Source organism: Phalacrocorax carbo, chromosome 28, assembly GCF_963921805.1.
Source record: "Phalacrocorax carbo chromosome 28, bPhaCar2.1, whole genome shotgun sequence".
In the NCBI taxonomy this organism is placed as follows: domain Eukaryota; kingdom Metazoa; phylum Chordata; class Aves; order Suliformes; family Phalacrocoracidae; genus Phalacrocorax; species Phalacrocorax carbo.
The window spans coordinates 172,298-191,354 of NC_087540.1; the positions used below are offsets into that span (position 1 = coordinate 172,298).

General features: G+C 60.8%; 1 protein-coding gene across 1 annotated transcript; it reads left to right on the plus strand.

The window, feature by feature from the left end:
* The first annotated feature begins 1,849 nt into the window (after window positions 1-1,849).
* Window positions 1,850-13,080, plus strand: LOC135317956 (maestro heat-like repeat-containing protein family member 2B). Its single transcript, XM_064474691.1, has 20 exons — window positions 1,850-1,927; window positions 2,500-2,613; window positions 3,764-3,886; window positions 4,444-4,609; window positions 5,008-5,106; window positions 5,660-5,814; window positions 6,137-6,280; window positions 6,833-6,925; window positions 7,425-7,494; window positions 7,606-7,719; window positions 8,207-8,280; window positions 8,625-8,744; window positions 9,563-9,670; window positions 9,884-10,043; window positions 10,440-10,480; window positions 10,794-10,935; window positions 11,668-11,720; window positions 12,161-12,268; window positions 12,520-12,639; window positions 12,843-13,080. Exons 1-20 carry the CDS (start codon window positions 1,850-1,852, stop codon window positions 13,056-13,058), a joined length of 2,298 nt encoding a protein of 765 aa, XP_064330761.1. The 3' UTR covers window positions 13,059-13,080.
* The last annotated feature ends 5,977 nt before the right edge of the window (window positions 13,081-19,057 follow it).

The window sequence follows — 19,057 nt, forward strand, 5'->3', positions numbered from 1 at the left end:
GCCCGTCCCCGAGCCGCGGTTGCTGCCTCCCTCCCCCAGCCAGCTCCTCCCAGTTAACACTCTGGGCATGATGTTACATGATATGGAATATCCCTTTGGCCAGTTTGAGTCCGCTCTCTTGGCTGTGCCCTCCCGGCTTCTTGTGCACCCGGCAGAGCACGGGAAGCTAGAAGAGTCCTTGACTTAGTATAGGCACTACCCAGCAACAACTAAACCATCGGTGTGTTACCAACATTGTTCTCATACTAAGCCCAAAGCACGGCACTGTGCCAGCTGCAGTGAAGAAAATTAACTCTATCCCAGCTAAAACCATGGCAAAAGGTAATTATGATTTCACCTTCTGGACAGATCATCGAGTAGGTAGACACAGGATATAAGTATAGGCTGGTCTATACCTCCAGAGCTGTAGGCTGAGCTCTTCTACCTTTACAGCCTAGACAGATATGGGCTATGGGTGGAGCTACTGTTTGCCAGTTATTATTTCTTCTGGGATCCTGAGGCAGTGGTGGTCCTCAGCCTGCAGCTCTGCAGCAGTTAAACCTACCACTGAAAGGGTTTTGATGGTGGATGCTGTTGTGTGTTTCATTTTCACTGAGCTGGAATTGTTTCTATGCAATTAGGTGATGGGGATCTCCTTGCACCGACCTTCTGTTTCTGGAGCGCGTCCTGACAGCCTTTGTCATCCAGAGCTTTCCCGTCTGTTCCCAGGAGGAGTGATGGCCACGGTGTGGAATGACTAATGTGAGTAACGGCCAGTTTGTCCTCCCGTTGCTCACAAGCTCTGAAACTGACACCTGCAGACCAACCTCTCTTGCAGGGCGCAGCAGCAGCCTAACCCACTCCCTTATTCTTTAGGCAGAGTCAGACAGCCCAGCCTGGGAAACTACGCTCAGATAACAGCTAGTTGTCTTGATTCGCCTGTGTCCTGTCTTAAGGGGTAACCCCCCACACACACACGGCCCCACACCCCAAAATCCAAGAGATGAGCACGTACGCAGCCTTTCATAAAGACCAGAGGACTGTATGGACATTTCTTTCTGAGCCCACAGGCTTGCCTAGGAGCATGAAGGGCTTGGATAGGTGTGCATTTCCTACTGTGGTAGAGGTGGCAGTTCTGGTCGTCCTTTCATCTGGATTTGAGCTGAGAAACCACCTAGGAAGGTCAGCCTCCCCATGCTCATCCACAGTCCAGCAAACAGCAAAAGGATATTCCGTTTGAATACGAGTCTCCTTTGTCTTTCTGTGACACAGTTGGGTCTGATGGGTTGGAGGACTCCATTCTCTGCCCTATTTGGTGTGGGCTGGAGAATGGGAGCAACTATTCTTGGAGGAGACATAGGGCAGGGCACACACAGACACAGGCAGGGCCATCCTCTTTGGAGAAAACCGGGGCCAGAAAATGCAGAGGGCAAAGGGCAGGTCAGTCCCCTTGAGACCACATTGCCTTGGGTCATAGAATCGTGGAAACATGGAATAGTTTGGGTTGGATGGACCTTTAAAGGTCATCTAGTCCAACCCCCCTGCCATGAGAAGGGACATGGCACAACTAGACAAGGTTGCTCAAAGCCCCGTCACACCTGACCTTGAATGTTTCCAGGGCTGGATCCCTGGAGGGGGGACGTGGATTGGGGACAGAGCTGGGAAGGGCTGTCTGGAGAAAGACTTTGTTAAAACTGCTTGAGGAGCACAAGTGAATGCAAGTGATGGAGAGGAAATCCTGCCTTTCTGGGCCTGTGGGGGTCCCCAGGGTGCTGCTGTGTCCGGTCCTTGTCCCACGGTGTGTCCCCAGCACATGTCCCCATGTCACAGCCGCCCTCTGTGAGGTGCCGCATTCCGCAGCGGGGTCACAATGGCTGGGCTCTATATCTTCCTCCTGGGGCTGGTGCTGCCCCACTTTCTCATGGCTTTTGCCCGGAGAGAGCAGTGCGTCAGTCCAGAGATCCTGCTGCCATGGGGAGGATGAGAGTGCTCAGAGGTGAGGGGCTGGCGGGAGGTTGGGGGCTGATGCCTGCTGGAGGCAATGTCTGTCCCAGCCGGGTGCTGGGGGTTGCGTCCCCGTCACCTCTCATCGTGCTGCCAGGCACCTCCGAGAGGGCTCTGGCTCTGTCCTCTCCCTGCCCTCCGTGGGGCATCTGGGGACTGACCAGAGACAACCTGGCCTGGCCGGCTCTTGCCGGGGCTGCGCAGCCCCAGTCCTCCTGGCCTCTCCTTGCAGAGCCCCATGTCCGTCCCCTGGCCAGCCCAGGGCCTCCAGCGTTTTGCTCTGTTCTGTCCCTGGGGAGCCCAGAATGGGCCCAGTCCCCCAAGGTGGTCTTCCCAGTGCCACAGTGAGGGGAAGGCTCCCTCCCCTAACCCCACTGACTGCCCTCTTGCCGGTACAGTCGGCACAGGCTGTTAGTGCCTGGGAAGATCCTCACCCCTCCCCGGTGCGAAGCCCTGCAACCAGCAAAACCATGTCTGTCTTTCCTTCCAGCTCTGTGCCCATGTGTGGCTTCCCAGTCCAGCCCTGAGCGTTCTGAGGACAGAGGCAGTGCAACGGGAGCCGTCCCTGCGGCTGTCACCACCTTTGCGGCTGCCGGGACTTCTCTGCTAAAGCAGCTGCAAGACAATGAGGTGAGGCGGGGAGTTGAGGGCTCCCCTCCATGCCCCTGGCTTCGCCAGGTGCCGTGGCAGAGGGGGATCTCACCCAACAGCACCTCTGCCCTCCTGCAAGCACGTCGTCCCCCAGCACCGTTCCTGCCCCCTCAACCTGGACTAATGCGACCGCTTCACGCTCCTTTCCCCAGGAGCTTGCAGTGCTCTCCTGGGCAAGGCAAAGCCTCTGGCATAAATCCCAGCATCTCTCCAGCGCCTTTGCCCAAGTGCCCGAGGTCCCTTCTTAGCTTTGGCTGGGGAACTGTCCCAGCTCCGGGGCGCCTGCGGGTGCGAGACTGGTGCCCAGACTGGTCTATATCACCGGAATGCACCTATTCACCAGTCAAGTCATAAGGTCTCACCACTTGCAACCTAGAACTCTTAATATTGTGCACCCATGAGCAAAAAAGAGAATGTTACCTTGCCGACGGTGAGAGGGCTCATCCTTCCTCCTCCGTCACGGTGTGGGCATCCCCTGTATCACACCGGGAAGCACAAAAGCCTCGGCAGTTCAGCTGCTGTTGGATCTCCTTCAAAAGGTTTTTGAGTAAGCCCATGTTCTATACCCTCCAGCTTGGAGGTTTGGTCTGTAGCATTTCAATAAGTTAGTGGATTCTGAGGAAACTGCCGGACAAAAGATAATGGCCGCCACAGACAGGAATCTGCAGGTGGTCAGGGCTGCATCACGGCCCTTTAGCTCTTTCCGGCCACCTGCCCTGCCTACGTGGTGCTCTCGCCTTGACCTAATGGCACTGCTCCCAGCATACATCAGCCTTAATGTGAGCCGAGGTAGCCAAAATCTGGGCAGGAGTTGAGCGAACAGCCACACTCTTCCTTGCCTGGTGCTTTTCCTCTGACCTCCGCCATCCCCACCCTCGGGAGTGACTTCCTAGGCTCCCGCAGGGCCTTTTACCCTGCCGGAGTCAATCTCCCCGCCTGGCTCTCTGCTAGTGTCAGAGGCGCTGCAGGAGATCTTGCTGTTCCCTGTGGCTGTCCCGACCGATGCCTGCAGCTCGTACCTCATGCCTGTGTCCCACAGATGATTTGGGGGGCACCAGGTCTCTCTCGTGGCTCCCTGAGAAGGAGGGCAAAGCAAGTTGCATCACTCCCCTTTGCGGTCTGTCCTCAGGGTGAGCGAGTGGAGACATACCGGGAGCTGGAGAGTGTCTTGCAGGGAGGCGACGGCTGTTTGACGAGCGGTGTTGTGAACCGCCTGATAGCAGAGGCGTCCAGTGACATGCGAGCAGCCCAGGTGAGCTTGTTCTCCTTCAAGGCCACCAAAGCAGCCTGCCTCCGCCCCTGGTCTTGGGGGAAGCACAGAGTGGTGCAGAGGTGTTCCCTGGTTATTCAGACCCAGCGGAGGTGCTCAGGGAGAGGCTCTGGGGACTCGTCGTTACAGGGGATTTGGAGAGGGGATGCAGGGAGCTGTGCAGAGAAGCTGCCTCGGGGCCGTTTCTAACTGAGCGAGAGCTGGGTTCAAGCTCAAGGTTATTTCTCCTGCCTTGAGGAAGAGCCATGGGAGCCCACTAGCCGTACAGAGAGGTCCCAGTGGGGTGTGAGTCTGTGACAGTTTGTTCCTGGCATCTCCATGGAGAGGGAGAGGGGCCAGCAGCACAGCGTTGTGCTGGGGGAGAGATGCCCTTGTCTTGCCAGGGAGCTGCTCGCCTGCTCCAGGCTACAAGAGGTGGCAGCTGCCCAGCCCTGAGGACAACTGCCCCGAGGGGTCTTCCAGAGGAGACGGGGTCGTTCAGCCTGTCTGAGTGCCTCAGCCTTTTTCTCGGTAGTGTCTAACCTGTGACGCTTTTGCAGGGTGTGGCAGGTGACGTGAAGATGGCTGCTAGTGATGTCCTGGTGGCTCTGGCCCGCTCCCACTTCCACTTTGTCATGTCCGAGCTCCAGAGCCACCTGAAGGCCATGGGGAAGGTCCCTGATGAGATTGTGCTCCTCACCTTGGGCAAAATGGCCCACAGCTACGGTACGGCACCCTCAGCCTCCTGGTTTGGGTCTGTGATACGCGGAGAAGGGATCCTCGCCCTCCCTAAACGCTCTGTGTTGAACTGGGGGGCTACGGAGTTGTCGTGCCTCCTTTCTGTGTGCCAGGCCCGGCTCGCAGCTTTGCCTTAACCAGCCTGATCCCGGTTCCCGAAGGGTGGCAACATGCTAGAGACAAACCCGTGGGGTCTCTGCCCCACACTGTCCTCCCCATTACGCCGAAGAGCTTCCCTGCGCCCCCCTTGGGGAAGGCAGCCCTCCCCGTGCCCTCTGGCACATCCTGCATGGCCCTGCAGCCCCAGCCCCGCCAGGGACAGACCCCCCAGTCTCCTGTGCCTCTCACTGACCCTCTCGGTCCCGCTGTCCCTGCCTTCTCTGCAGCCCTGCAGTGCATCCCCTTTGTGGGAATGACGCTGCTCGCCCTGCGCGCCGTGCTGAGCCGGGTGGGGAGCGGCCGGATCCTGTGCGCCGTCTGCAGTGGTGAGTGTCAGCTCCTTGGCCGGGGCCCCAGGGGTAGGGGCTGGGCTGGCCTTTGGTGCCGCCGTATGATCTCAGAGGGAACACCGTGGGTGTCAGCCCACAGCGAGGTCAGGCCTTGGTGATCCCAAACTGCTGCGAGTGTGTAGAAGGAGCAAGGGAAGGCCAGGAGTTTTCTATGGGTAGGACACAGTGGTGCTGCACGGTGGAACTCCTGGGTCCCTTCCGACGGTTTCTGTTCCCCTGCTTTCCTCTGGGATTAAAATCCCTGCTCTGAAAGGGCGTATGTGTGGGAAGGGAAGAGAAGGGGCTGCAGTGAGAAACGCTGGAGGGGAAGGGGCCTTTGGGGAGGAGAAGGTACAATGGAGAGGAGGAAACAGTGGGCTGTTTGAGTCCAGACACCTCAAGAGCACACCTTGCCCTCAGACTGAGATCTGGGCCTGGGCTGAGCCCTGCCAAACCTGCATCTGTCCTTAAAGCAGGCTTGGAGGAGAGTGCAAGGTACGGTCCTTGCAGCAGACTCTCACATGCTCCCTTCTCCTTTCTCCTGGCGCAGTTCTGGAGCAATGGTCGAAAGGAGTCAATACGTACTTTGGCAAGCGGGAGCAATGCTCCTTCCCTCGCAAAGGGGCAGCGGCACGGTTCTCTGAAGCCATTTACCCGGTCTTCTGCTATGTGGTGGAAAATTGGCTGGACTGCAGGGAGGAAGAGGTGAGAGAAGCGCTGGTTTCCACGACTGAGGCCGTGGCGGGGGATGTCCACGTCGGTGGGTCCGTCAGTGCCCAGCGGGGTGCGAGCAGAGTGGGGAGGGAAGGGGGATTCGCTGTGGGGAAGCAGCCGGGTCCTGGGGCCTTTCTGCAGGGAGGGCAGCGTGGGGAAATGGCCTCTCTCCTGCGCAGTGAGCCCTTCTCCTGCAGGGCAGAAAGGAAAGGGAAACCCCTCTCTGTGGGAAGGGCCGAGTGGTGTCCAGGGGATGCTGAGCACTAGGCAGTGCTTCAGCCCTCCAAGCAGAGCCTCTGCCTTCCATCTTCAGGCCAAGCAGGCTGTCCTCGGGGCGGTGGCTGCCATGATGAGTGTCCTTCTGCATGAGGAGCAGCACCGAGAGCATGCCTGGGAGCAGCTCCTCTGGCTCCTGCACCAATATCGGGAGGTCCGAGACCCCTCCCGGGTCACCAAGGTGAGGTGCTGCGCAGGGCCTGGCGTGGCTGCTGGGCTGGGTCTATGCGAATGCCGCGAGGCGCTGAGGAGCTGTGGGGTGCCAGGGGGAGGTGGGAAGCCCTTAGAGAAGGAACAGGGAGAGCAGAGGAGGCCTGAGGCTTCCTGTGCTCTTTGGGCAAGAGAAGAGCAACCCAGAGAGGGCGAGGAGGGAGGCGAGAGTCCCTAGGGCTCATCTTCTCAGGAAGGGAGGCATCGCCACCTCCCTGGGGCTCTGCGTGCGGGAAGAGCTTTGCCCTAATGCCCAGGGCCACGTCCAGTCCCATCCAGTGAGGGGTGAGGTCTGGTGAGTGGGAAGTGCTGGGAAACTGAGTTGCCAAGACTGAGCTCTGTTCAGAGGAAAGAGACCCTCCCGATGGCACACTGAGGGGAGGACAAACAAGAAGCCCCGTGCGGGAGGGTTTGGTGTTTCCCCTGGGAGCTGGTGTTAGGGACTGCCCTTATCACAGATGTGCTGGGTTTCTCCTTTCCCAAGGTGCCTTTAGCCTCCTCTTCCTCCCCCATTCTCTTGTAGAGCCTCAGCTATGTCCTGGAGACGCTGGAGGGAGTTCAGACCCCAGTCCCACGGGGCACGGCTCTTGCCATCAGCACTGCTGTGCACCGCCAGGTAAGGGGAGCCTGCGCCCTGCCGCTGGCCTGGGGCCTGCACACCTGATTGCCATGGAGGGGAAAGACCTGCCAGCTGTCAGGCAAGGAAGGGCAGGGCAGGGCAGGGCGTCCCTCCGCAAGGACCTTCCTGCAGGCCAGGAGCACGCCAGGATTTGTGGTGCAGGCGCCACGTTAAGGCTGCAGGAGGCCTGATCCTGGCTCTTTAGAATGGGCCTGAGGGACAGCCCAGCTCCCACAGCAATTTCCCTCTCGGCCAAGTTGCAGGAGGATTCTGGAGTGCCGACACCTTTTCACGCTGCTCAGCCTCAGCTCCTGGGCAGCCTGGGCGGCTGCAAACTTCTGTGCATGCCCAGGGGGGCCACTGTGGAGTGGGCTGGGTTTCGGCTGTGGGTCCCGTGCCCAGAGTGCCCAGGGAGAGGGGAGCTGAGAGCACAATTTCTTTTCAGCCCCTTTCAACACTGATGTGACTTTCTCTAAAACGGACCTTGTTCCCACAGCTCTCTGATGTGACCAAAGAGCCGGGCCCGGCCCATAAGGCAGTGCTGTCCCGCTGTGTCGTGCTGCAGGGTAAGACGAGGAGACTGGGCGATGCCCCGCCGTGCTGTGGCAGCTCTCTCCCTGTCCTTGGCGGTCAGGGGAAGCTGCCTGCTAATGCAGAATGCGATTTCTTCCCTGCAGCACAAATGTACGCCGAGGAGACTGTCGCGTTTCTACGCTCCCAGCTGAGCGGTGGGAGTGAGGCCGGTCGCGTGGCAGCCGTGGGCCTGCTGGCAGTGCTGGTCCGCTCTGACGGTCAGTGCCATGGAGCAGGGACACAAGGCAGGGGCTGGGGCTGCTGGGCTGAGAGCAGGAATGGCCTGAAATTGGTGCTCCTGCACCCAAAAGGAGCTGCAAGGAGCAGGTCCCCCAGCCGAGCTGATGCCCCATGACAGGGCTCGAGCTCTGCCCCGGCAGTTAGGAACAGTGGCACACCAGGGGCGGTGCTCCAAGCTCGGTAACACAGGCGGGCTGGTGGGATGGTGGGTGGGCTGGTGTGCAGAGGAGCTGCTTGTACCCACGACGTTTCTCTCATCCTCTGTGTTGCCATATTAGCCTAGTTTTCAGTCCCTATAAAATAGCTGCGCCTCTAGAAACAGAGTTGCTCTGGCTACACCGCTGCCTCCTGTGAAGTCAGAGTCAGGCCCCGTTTTCTGTCCCCTTGGTGCGCTTGGAAGCTTCGAGGGATCCCTTCTGCCATCAGGGCTGTGCCTCAACGCCCCCCTCTCCACATCTCTTCCAGCACCTGCGACGAGAGAGAAGCTGCCCCAGGTGGTGGAGGCTGTGGGGTCAGTGTGCGATGACCCCAGTGCCCAGGTGAGCTGGTGTGGGTAGGGGTGGTGCCATCAGGGGAGGCAGAGAAACCCTTACCCTTGGGGCAGAGCTGGGGTGCCTGGGGAAGCACCAGCACGTTGCCCAGGAGGTGGGTGATGGCTCCTCCCTGGGAAGAGCTGACAGAGTGGAGTGGGGAGGTCGTTGTGCTCTGTGGGGCAAGCGCCCGTGCAGCCTCGTGCTAAAGCCCAGCCCTGACGGCAGGAGCAAAAGCTTCTGCCATGCGCTCGTCATGCCTCTGCGAGCCACTTCAAAGGCTGCCCCCAAGCAAAGGTGGCTTCCCTTTGGGGTTTGAACAGGAAGGTCGTAACCACCCTCTCCCCTGGCAGGTGCGGAGGGCAGTTCTGGAGTTCATCAGGGAGCTGCTCAGCTCTGTCGGCCAGAGCTGCTGGGCATGGGATGTGGTGGGGCACATCTTCACGGAGTTCAGCCGGACCTCGGGCAGACTGGTAAGTGCAGAGCAGGACACCCAGGCCTTTGACCGGTGCATGGGCTGTGCTGAGAGCTCCTGCAGGCATCCTTGGCCACGGAGGGCTCACGCTGCAGGGCCATCACTGCCGGCACTGCCATCAGAGCGGCCTCCAAATGGCCGTTCCTCGTGGGTGTCTGTGCTGATGTTGGTGGAGATGTCACCGGATGACGTGGGTTTGCACCCGGGCGTGCCACCTGGGACTGCGGGGCTGCCTGCACACCCCACGGGCTGAGCTGTGCCCACAGGGGCCTTCCGCAAAGCCGCCTTGCAAAGGGAAGGGCTTGCAGGGACAGGACATCCTCCGTCCTTAAATGCTCATGGACCATCACCCAAAGGCAGCCAGTGCAGACGGGTGGGCCTGGCTAGAAGAGCTCTCTGTGGTCTTGTCGAGCTCTGGCCCTCCAAAGCACACCCTGTCCATCTGAGAGCAGTCTGGGGGCCCGCACCGCTTCTGGCAAGGGGACAGGCCATTTGGCCGTCCCTTCAGTGAGCATTTTCATGATGAAAGCTGGGGAGGGCCGAGCTTCCTGCTGACTTGCCAAGGATCTGCCCTCTGGCCAGAGCATCCCCTAGCCGAGAGATCCGTGTGCATCGCTTTGCTCTGAGGCTCAGAGAGGCTCTGGTTTGGGAGCAGGGAGAAGGAAAGGGCTTCCGATGCTCCTCCCCATCCATTGGGCTGGACGTGCTGCCGCCAGGGCTGCCAGGAGGCTGGCGCAGGAGCCCCGGTGAGTCGTGCCTGAGCCTTGTCGGTCAGGGCCTGAGCGTAATGGGGGTTTTGCCAACTCTGTCTTGCAGGTGGCAGGAGGCCTTTTTCCCTGGGAAACCCAGGAGGATGGAGCTCTTCGAGCCCTGTGCATGGACATCCTGGGCTCGCTGGATGTCTCTCTGAGAGGGATGACACGAGTAAGCCGCCCTGTGCGCTGCTGCTGTGGCTACTTCTTGCCTTCAGGACATTTTCCCTCGTGCTCTCTCATGCCCTGAGCCTCTCCCCTGCCCTGAGCCTCTCCCCTCATGCGTGCTGAAGTGCACAAGGCTCGGGGAAATGCAGATCATCCTTTTTGTCCTGGAGCTGAGTGGAAATGCCAGTGTGGTGAATTGCCCCATTCTTCTCTGCAGCTCCTGTGGCCGAGGCTGCTGCAGTATGTCGTGCCAGCCCAGTACAGTGGCATGCTGGTCCCGCTCTCCCACTGCCTCCAAGCCCTAGTTGAGAGACGGGAGAGAGCAGGGTGCAAGGAAGAAGAGGAGGAGCCAGATGCCACAGAGTCCCAGGAGCAAGGTAGGAGCCCCAGTGAGTGCTGCTGGGTTTGGCAGGGGGTTGGGCCAGTCCGTGTCTCCCTGTGCCCCACCAGCCCTGAGCAGGAGCCCAGGAAACCAAAGGGCAGAGCCAGGCTCTGCTGCTGGGCGCGGGGGGCTCTGCCTGACGTTGCCCCTTGCCCAGCACAGAGACTTGTCTCTCCTGCTGGCAGCACTCTCCTGGTGAGCCGGGGCTCGTTCCTGGCCATGCTGGAGCTGCCTTCGTCTCATGCTGGGCTGTCCTGGGGATAACCCTCAGGCCAGCGCTGTGGCAGCGCTGCTGCTCTCAGCCCTCAGCCCTGTGTGGGTCATAGGAGGTACAAGGGGCAGGGCACTGTGGGGGCTCATCAGCTCACCCAGCCTTTCTTCCTTCCCGCAGCCCAGCTGCCGGCTCCCCAGGCCCTCTTGGCTCGACTGCTGGTGAGTAGCAGGGCCCTGGAGAAAGAGCTTTCCTGGACAGGGGTGGGTGGTGGGAGAACCTGGGACAGAGATGCTCTTAAATCCAGTGCTGGGAGCCCCCAAGGAGGCGGCAGCGTGCCCGCGCCTGCCCGAGCCCATCAGGGATCCCGCTCCTTCCTCGGGACTGGCAGCGCCCCGGGTGAAGCCATTGGCCGCCCGCTGCTGGCCGATCAGCGCCGAGCTCCCGAGCTCCCGAGCTCCCTCCTTCCCTCCTTCCCGGGAGAAGCTGTGGCTCTGGCAGCAGGAGCGACTCTTCTCTCCTGTCCTCGCCTAGGTGGTGGCCGCAGCTCCTTACAGGAGTGGCGAACGCGCAGTCGCTGCCTTGCAGCTGCTGCAGGCCCTCCACGGCAGGATCCACCGAGCCTTGGGGGCAGTGTGGGCAACCGAGGTCCCCCTCCTGCTGCAGTACCTGGAAGGTAAAGTGTGGGTGAGGAGGAAGAGGCTGGCGGGGAGGGAGAGGGGGGCAGGAAAATGCAGCTTCCCAGTGTGACGGAGGAGAGTTGTCCCCAGTTCCCCTGCACTTGCTCTGCTGCCTTTCTGCTTCCAGGGAGCCAGCACTGAGGCTGGGGGCATCTGTTCCCCCGGTGTCAACCGGGCCCAGGGGATGGACGGGGCCACCGATGTCCCCTTGGACGGCAGGTCTTGGTGGCACCCCCATGTCCTGCCTGACATGGTGTTTGGGAGAGGGGCAGGACTGGCGCTCCTGGAAGGGGTTCCAGCCTCTGGCTTTGGAGGACCAAGTCCCCAGGCCAGGCCAGGTTTGCAGCAGCTGTCCTTGGCACTAGCCTGGGAGCAGGGCTGAAACGGGCAGGAAGCGGTGGGTGATTAAGAAGGGAATGTGTGTGGCTGGTGCGTGCTGCGACTCAGTGGTCAGAGTTGTTCTGGGAGCTGCAGTCAAGCAGTGGGGATCAGCTGTGGTCAGTGCGTCCTTCCCCAGCTTGAATCGGTGGCTCTGACAAACGACTTTGACAAAGGCCCCTGGGAGACCCCGCCTGTATCTTTGGCCTCACAATGTAGGTGCTTGTAGGCCCTTTGTAGCCTGATGGCCTGGGACTTCTGGGAGGTCTGACCGCAGAGGAGACCAGCGGGCTTGTCGTTGGTGTGAGCTTAAGCGGCAGCAAGAGCTTTTGCTTCTTCTTGCTTTCTAGGAAGAACTGAGAGCTCCCTGGACTCTGCAGAGTGGGAGCACCGTGTGCTTAAGGTACAGCATCCTTGGCGCGGTGTCACAAGTAGAGGGGGAGAAGAGGGAGCAGGCCAAGTTGTGCGAGGAAGCTCAGGGCTGCCTGTGTGGGCAGCAGGAGGTGGGGACACCTCCTGAGCACCCTGCGCCTCCCCCCGCAGTAGGTGCCTGCCCGCTCAGAGGAGCTGCTGCCTGCACATGTGCCACGGCTGATGGCTAATGCCCTCTAACGCTGCGGCACGTGCCTTAGCACTGCCTCCTCCCCGATGTCCGCCGTGCCGGGGGGTCTCCCCTGAGGTGGTAGGAGAAGAGGGAGGCTGGTGGCAAGAGGGCTGGGTGGGGTGGGGGAAGAAGCTGCTGTTTGCAGCAGCTCTCCCCCAGCAGCATCCCGGGATACGCGCCGTGGAAAGTGCCCTGGCCAAGGTCAGGGGAAGACTCGCTTCCTCTCCTGTTCACCCCAGTTCCTGCGAGCCTCACTGGAGCCCATCGAGGACAAGGCGTGGACCGTGGGCCTGAGCCAGGAGCTGAGCCAGCAGCTGGGCAGCTCTGCCCCCAGCTCCTGGGAGAAGGTGTGTCTCCTGCCCCGCGCTGGGGCTGGGCTGGCGCCGGTGCTCTGCCCACACAGGCGGTTTTTTCACTGCTCCCCCTTCACTTGCCCCCAGAAGGCGCTCCCCCCCCAGGTTGTCCCAGTGTCTGGCTACAGCCTGGCACCGCGGCTGGCCTTGCCCGCTCCCAGGGGTCGTCGGGTCCGTCTGGGGCCAGCCCTCTCCTGACAGGCCACGCCATGACCGCATCTTAGGCTCGGCCTCTTCTCTTTCAGCTATTCCTGCACAAGGCTCTTGGGACGGCGCTGGCAGGTTGTCAGGACCTCAGACACGTCCAAAGGCAGGTGCTGAGGTTCCTCCAGGAGACAAACCCTGTGGAGTTGTCTGAGGTCCAGGTGAGCTGATGCTCATGTCCTCGTGAGCATGCCCTGCCTGTTCTTGGGGGAGAGGGAGGGCTGCTGCTGGCCCTGCTCCACATTTCCGTGATTTCCCTGTTGCTGCCATTTCCCCCTCGCTGCAACGTCCTGCCTGGCCGTTGTCACTGGCCATGGCTGAGTGCCTGGGCAGGAGCTGACTCCCTGTTTCTCTGTGACTGCAGGGAATGATTTCTGTTGTGGCCCGTGCTGCCGAGGAGCACTTCCACCTGGTTTTAGACACGGTGACCATGTTCTCTGCTGCTCTCACCAGAGACTGGTTCTATCAGACTTCCATGGGCTGGAAGGTAAAGGATCCAGGATTTTGTTTGCCTTTCCTTTTTTTGGCCTTCTTTCCACTTCTACGGCTGCAGCAGGCAAACTGTGGCAGGTGCCTTTAGATTAGCCCTCTTGTAAGAGGTACCCGAGACCTGTGTTTCAGAGGGGCCGTCCTGGCATTGCGGCCCCTGAGGTGTCTTTGGAAAGGATGGGGTTTGGCACCTGGTGGATCAGAGCCACCCAGCTGGGGCAGCTGCAGCGGTTGCTTGCTTGCAGCCACGTTGCCCCGACTGAAGTTCAGCAGGAGCTGGTGACAAGATGGGGTGCGCACGGTGTGACACTGTGCCTCTTCCTCAAAGCCGGGGGCTGGGAGCAGGAGCCTGGCGAGGTCTCGCTTGCTCTGATCCCCACCTCGGGGCTGTGGGGAAGCCTTTCTGGGCAGGGCAGGGCAGGGCAGGGCCCTGCAGAGAGCGCGGTGTAGCCTGGCCTGGGAAGGCAAAGAGGCTGGGCTCATCTGCACCGCTGACCTGCACAGGCTGGGTGTCTCTGAGCAGGACCGTGACAGGCTATGTCAGATACCTTTCCACAGAAAGGTTCCAGACAGTTCCCGGACCTCTCAAATCAGTGGTGAAACAGCCAGCAGTGTGTGGGATGCTGGCTGCACTTCCTGCCCATCGCCACGCAAGAAGCCAAGCTGCGGGATGGAAACAGCTCCCGGCCCCGGAGCTCGCAGCTCAGTGAGCAGCTCGGGGAGCTGCTGGGAGGTGCCCAGGGAAACAAAGAGCTGGTGAAGGTGTGGGGCAGGAGTCCTGGGGCTAATGTCTCAGGGCATCTCTGTCAACACAGGTACGGCAGCAGCACACTACGGAGCGAGCTCAGGCCACTTGCGCTGTTCTCATGCGCACCTACAGCGGCATCGCACGGCATGCCCCCAAGGAGCAGCTGCTCAGCCACGTGGATAAAGAAATCATGGGCAACATCCTGCGGCTCTCCACAGCCAAACAGAGGGTAGGAGTGCGGGGCACACAGGGCAGGGATGTGTGGGAGCCCCAGCTCCAGCCCCTTGGGCCTGGGGTGTACCGAGATGGACGGTCTCTTTCTAAAGATCTCCCAAGGAAGGGTTTGTCCTCAACGTCCACATCCAACCTCGCCATGGGTTTCCCCTGCCCGTGCTCTTCTTCCACCTCCCAGCTCTGGAAAGAGTTCAAGGGGTGCTTTGCTCTCTTTGGCCTCAGGCATCGCAGCTCAAGCTCGCCCTGGTGCAGAGCATCACCGAGGTCAGCTGTGCCATCCAGGCTGTGGGCGACTGCGGCAGCTTTGAGCTCTCCTTAAAGCAGGAGGCGACGCGGACCCTGCTGGTGAGTGCCCATCGCTGGGGCAGTCGCACGGGGCAGTTTTGGGCTGCGCCATCGGACTGGTTTCCCCAGAGGCACGATGGTCTCTCGGCTTCATGCCAGCTCCTGGAGCTGTGTCCCGAGCTGGTGGGGCCCTTGAGTGCTGGTGCTGGGTGGCTGTGGCTGGAGAGCAGGGTCCCTCCTGCGGTGCCTTTGGGGGTCCGTGGGGCAGTGTCTGCCCAGGCCTGGTGGCAGAGCCTGTCCCCAGGGGAGGTGGGAGGGCTGTCCCATGTCCCTGCCCTCTGCCAACTCTGTGCTTGTGTTCCTGGGACTTGCAGGACTGGATAAAGCGGGAGCCCTGCGACTCCCTGGTGTATGGAGTGTTTCAGGCCCTGGAGGAGTTGAGGTGAGGCCTGTTCCCAGGCTCTGGGGACTCCCAGTGTGCCCCATCCCAGCTGGCTGGGGCAGCCCCAGTGGCCTTGAGCATGGGGCCGGCAGCTGCGGGGGCTGTGGAGTGGGAGGGTGTTCAGCATTCAGGTGTCTCCCAAAGGAAGGGAGCCCCAGGGGTTCCTTAACCAGGGGCGGGGGTTTGCCGGCTGCCTGGGAGGAGGCAGGAGTTGCTGGAGCTGAAGGCAGTGCTCGCTGCCATGGGCTGGGGCTGTTGGGTATGGGGCCCTTGATTAGGAAGAACCCAGTTGTGGTTTAAGCCTCTCTGGAGAGGGCTAGTAAATCCCCTGTCTGTCTTCTCTTCCATTTTCCTCCGTCCAGCAAGCTGCGGCCACCTCTGAGTAGGGAGGAAAGTCGCAAGCTGCTGTCAGTGTGCTGCCAGAGCGTCTTGTCCTGTCCTTCCAAGGCGCGGATGAACAGGGGAAGGAAGACAGTGAGGGCAGCTGTGAACATGCAGGTACCCACCGGCCAGTGCCTGCCCACCTCTGGCCCAGGCTCCCTCCACAGTGCGCCCTGGCAGCCCCCAGGATGCAGAACCTCAGCTCTGCTCTGCTGCTTTCAGCTTCTGCACAGGAGAGGCTTGGAAGATCTGGGCCATCTCATGGGAACCCTTCTGGAGGCAGAGGAGACCTCTGTCTGCTTTGACGACATGGTCCACGTGAGTAGCCATGGGGCAACAGGGAAAGTGTTGTGGGGCAGAGAATCGAGGCCTTAGAGGGTGATAGGAGGTGGATACCTTTCCTACGGGAAAGTGGGGCTTTGGCTCCTCGCTCTGAGGCTGTGCGTCTGCTGGGGCCAGGGTCTGAGCTGGGGGACAGCCTCAGGACCGGCAGAGAAGTGGGCCGTGCCGGAGGGAACGCCAAGAGCCAGCCCAGAGGTGGGCGAGAGCAGCCTGGGGGAAGGCTGGAGCTGGGAGATGCTGGCAAGGAAGCAACACCTGGCTCAGGGCGGAGGCGGCTGGAGAGAGCGAGGTGGTGGAGGCTGCAGTGGCAGTGCTTGGTGGGGCCAGGGGCCACGCCGGGAAGGGGCCAGAGAAGGAGGGAGAGGGGGAGGGATCTCAGGGAGAGAAAGATGCCTGTTGTGAGAGAGACGCACCCTGCCTCAGGTCCTGAAGGGCTGGCTCACCTCGGCCAAAGAATGGGAGCGGGAGAGAGCCCTGCACGTTTGCGCCCACGTGCTGGGAGCTTGCAAGGAGCGATTTGAGCTCATGGTGAGTAGGGACCCCTCTGCGTGCCCTGGTGCCCCCTTCCCACGGTGATTCCTGGCCCCGGAAGGGAGCCCTGCCCAAGCAGATACTGGGTTTTGGGGCTCCTGGGATTATGGGACAGCCCTTCTGCCTGGCCCTCTGCCTGGTCACTAGCGGCTCAGGGAGCAGGATGGGCGGTAGAGGCGAGCAGATGCTGGGGCTCCCTGCGACCCTTTTCCTGCTGATCTCCCCTGCAGGCAGGACGTCCTTGCAAGCAGCTGGGCTCCCTGGTGGGACTGCTGGGGACTCTGACCAGCGACTGCCTGGCCACGTCCCACCAGAGGGCATGGCTCTGCCTTGGCTACCTTCTCCAAATGCAAGGTGAGGAGAGCAGGCGATTCCCAGCCTTGCTCAGCCTGATCCTCCCTCCCCTCCTAGCCTGGTGCCACCAGGGTCCCGTGGGGCCAGGCCCCACCGCTGGGAGGGAAGGGGGAGGCAACATGCTCGGCTGGTTTTGTGCCCCCACCCTGTTAGCCCTCTGCCTCCCCGGCCATCTCAGGAAGGACCCCTGGGAGAGGGTTGCTGAGTCCCACCTCCCCCAGGCATGCGTGAGGGTGGGTGCTCAGGGCCATCCCCCGCTGCTGCCTGAGAGCGGGTCGTTGTCCCCAGTGCTGGGGACTGTCCCCCTCCACGTCTGTCCCCCTCCACATTCCAGGAGAGACAAGAGGGTGGTCAGACAACTCCCTCGGATGAGATCCCTGACATTTCAGAGGGTGCCTTTGCCCTCGCTCCCTGCCCTGAGCCTGGAGGGACAGGCAGCTAGCCAGGAAGTCTCCAGACTCATCCCTGACAGGGAGGAGATCTCTTGCCGAGCACAAGAGAGGGAATCAATTTGCTGCCCAGAGCACACTGGGCAGGGAGGAGGGATCTGAGCTGCAGGCCTCGAGCTCCAAAGGACTGTGTTTGAATCCTTTCCTCTTCAGGCAGCAGGGTCTGCCTGTGCTGAGGAAGACACGGGGAGGTTTCCTGCCTCCCGGAGATGATGGTAGCCTGTGTGGCAATAGGGGATGCAGCTGCTGGGAGCAGAGGCTGCTGAAACCGTGAAGCCTCAGCAAAGAGTTCAAGGAGAAAGAGGCTTTTTCCAGCCCGGGATTTGTCAGGCATTCTTCTGGTTCGGGAAATCCTGCGGCACGGGGTTGCGGAGGGCCCCGGCTTTCCCTGTGGCCTTCACTGCCACCACTTGGGTTCTCCTTTATTGGTTGGTACCTGGGGCCAGAGGTTGGGCTTCTGTAGACGTGACTCCTCTTTTCTCCTGCTGTTTGTTCCAGCCAAGACCATGAAGGTGGTGCTTGAGGCAGATGAGATCAGGCGCCTTTGCGAGGAGCTGAACAGCCCAGACACCAACACTCTGGTGCAGGCCTCTACCAAAATAGCAAAGGTAACTGGCTCCAAAACAGCAGGGTGGGGGCCCAGCTCCTGGGCTCCTGCACATATCCCTGCTCCCCTCCAGAGTCTCTTGCTGTCGCCAGAGTGAGCTGTCCAGGACGGCTTTGAGACAAGACTCTCCTTTAGGCCTGCTGGAGCAGATGCCACGATGTGTGTGTTTGTGCGCACGTGTGTGTCTGTGTGTGTGAGTGCTCGTGTCAGAACACAGATTTGGTATATGAGCAAACAACGTGGGGGGAGACGCTTCCAAGTCGGTTAGCCACATCAGGTGTAAACGGCGCTGTATGGGCAGCAGGAGAGTCAAGTGATTGCCCCCTCCACGACTGCCGAAACTAACAGTCCCATCAAGTTTCCTCTCCTCTCCGCATTGCTGGAGCAGAGCTGTGACACAGTCTCTCCTGTTCCCGACTTCTCTCCAGGCTGTTTGCAGATGCATCCCCCCAGCACAGGCTACAGACTTTCTGACTGCTGTCCTGGACAGCTTGCTGCATGTCCCACCCACATGTGCAAGAGAAGTGTGGGAGTGGGTGTTCGTCTTCCTGGTGGAATGCAGAATGGAAATACTCCAGGAGGTAAAGGAGACCTTTTTTTCCCACTTGACTTTGTCTCTTCTCCTGTCGGCTGTTGCACTACACCCTGTGCAGTTGGCATGGGCTGAAGAAACACCCCCGTGTCTATGGCGAACCGAGGGGCTACCGATGGTCTAAGTCGCACATTAGCACCTGCTGCTGGCGTCTGCTCCGTGACAAGGATACGGGCACTTCTTGTCCAAAGTCTCCCGTTGGCCCAGGTCCTTCCCATGTGTGAGGCACTGGGGGGCAGCAACCTTGCCGTTCCTCCCGTTCCTCCAGGGTCACTGTCAGTCCTGCCAGCCCTGGGATCCACTCCACCCTGCTGTTTCTCCACTGGACCCCAATTCCCTCGACTCCGAGCTTTGCTGGGCACGCTAGGTTTTCCACAGGTTGGGTACTTGTCATTCCTCGCACTGCTTTCCCCGACTGCGGTGTTCCCCAGCCCGTGAGGTGCCCTTCCTTTAGCCACCAGTTGCTGCCCGTCAGTGGCCTGGGAGCCGCTGGCCTCGGGCTATGCCTGCCCTTTCAAGGCTCCCGCTCTCCTCCTCCGCTCGTGCTCCGCTGCGCTCCGCTTGGGCTCTAGGGTCACCAGCAGCTCGCTCAGCCCAGGCTAACTCAGTGGGTCAGTCACGGTGACAGCCACGATGGGAGGCAGCCCACAGGAGCGCGCCCAGCTGAGCTAAAGCTCACCCAGCTGTTAGGCGGCTGCTCTTACGGCCAGGGCAGGGCGTCCCTGTGCCGTCCCTGTGGAGCCCGTGGCCGCTTCGGGCAGCGGGAGTGCCGCATCCACGGTCTGCAGGGTCACCCCTTGCTGCTTCCCCAGGCGCAGAGCAGGTTGTGTCTGCACCACGGGCCTGGCTGCCTCCTTGCCCTTATCATGGCCACGGCTTCTAGCTGTGAAAGGCTCAAACAAACACCCCTTCCTTCGGGGGAAGGTCCTCTGTGTGCAGAAGGGTTTGGCTCTTTGGGAGAAGAGGGTGGAGTCAAGGAAAGGTGTCCTGGAGAACTGGGTCCCTCTGGAAGGAGCCATGTAGCCTGGCGGAGGTCGTGCAAGGCATCTTCAGGGTCTCAAAGCGCGTGTTTGGTCTTGCTCTTGCGTCGCTACAGGCACGTGGGGAGGGTTATTCGAGTATTGG

Coding starts and splice junctions, on each gene's coding strand:
- LOC135317956 (XM_064474691.1), top strand. CDS start 1,850: ATGGCTGGGCTCTATATCTTCCTCCTGGGGCTGGTGCTGCCCCACTTT. Junction 3,887..4,443: donor GTGACATGCGAGCAGCCCAG/GTGAGCTTGTTC, acceptor ACGCTTTTGCAG/GGTGTGGCAGGTGACGTGAA. Junction 10,044..10,439: donor CACAGAGTCCCAGGAGCAAG/GTAGGAGCCCCA, acceptor TCCTTCCCGCAG/CCCAGCTGCCGGCTCCCCAG.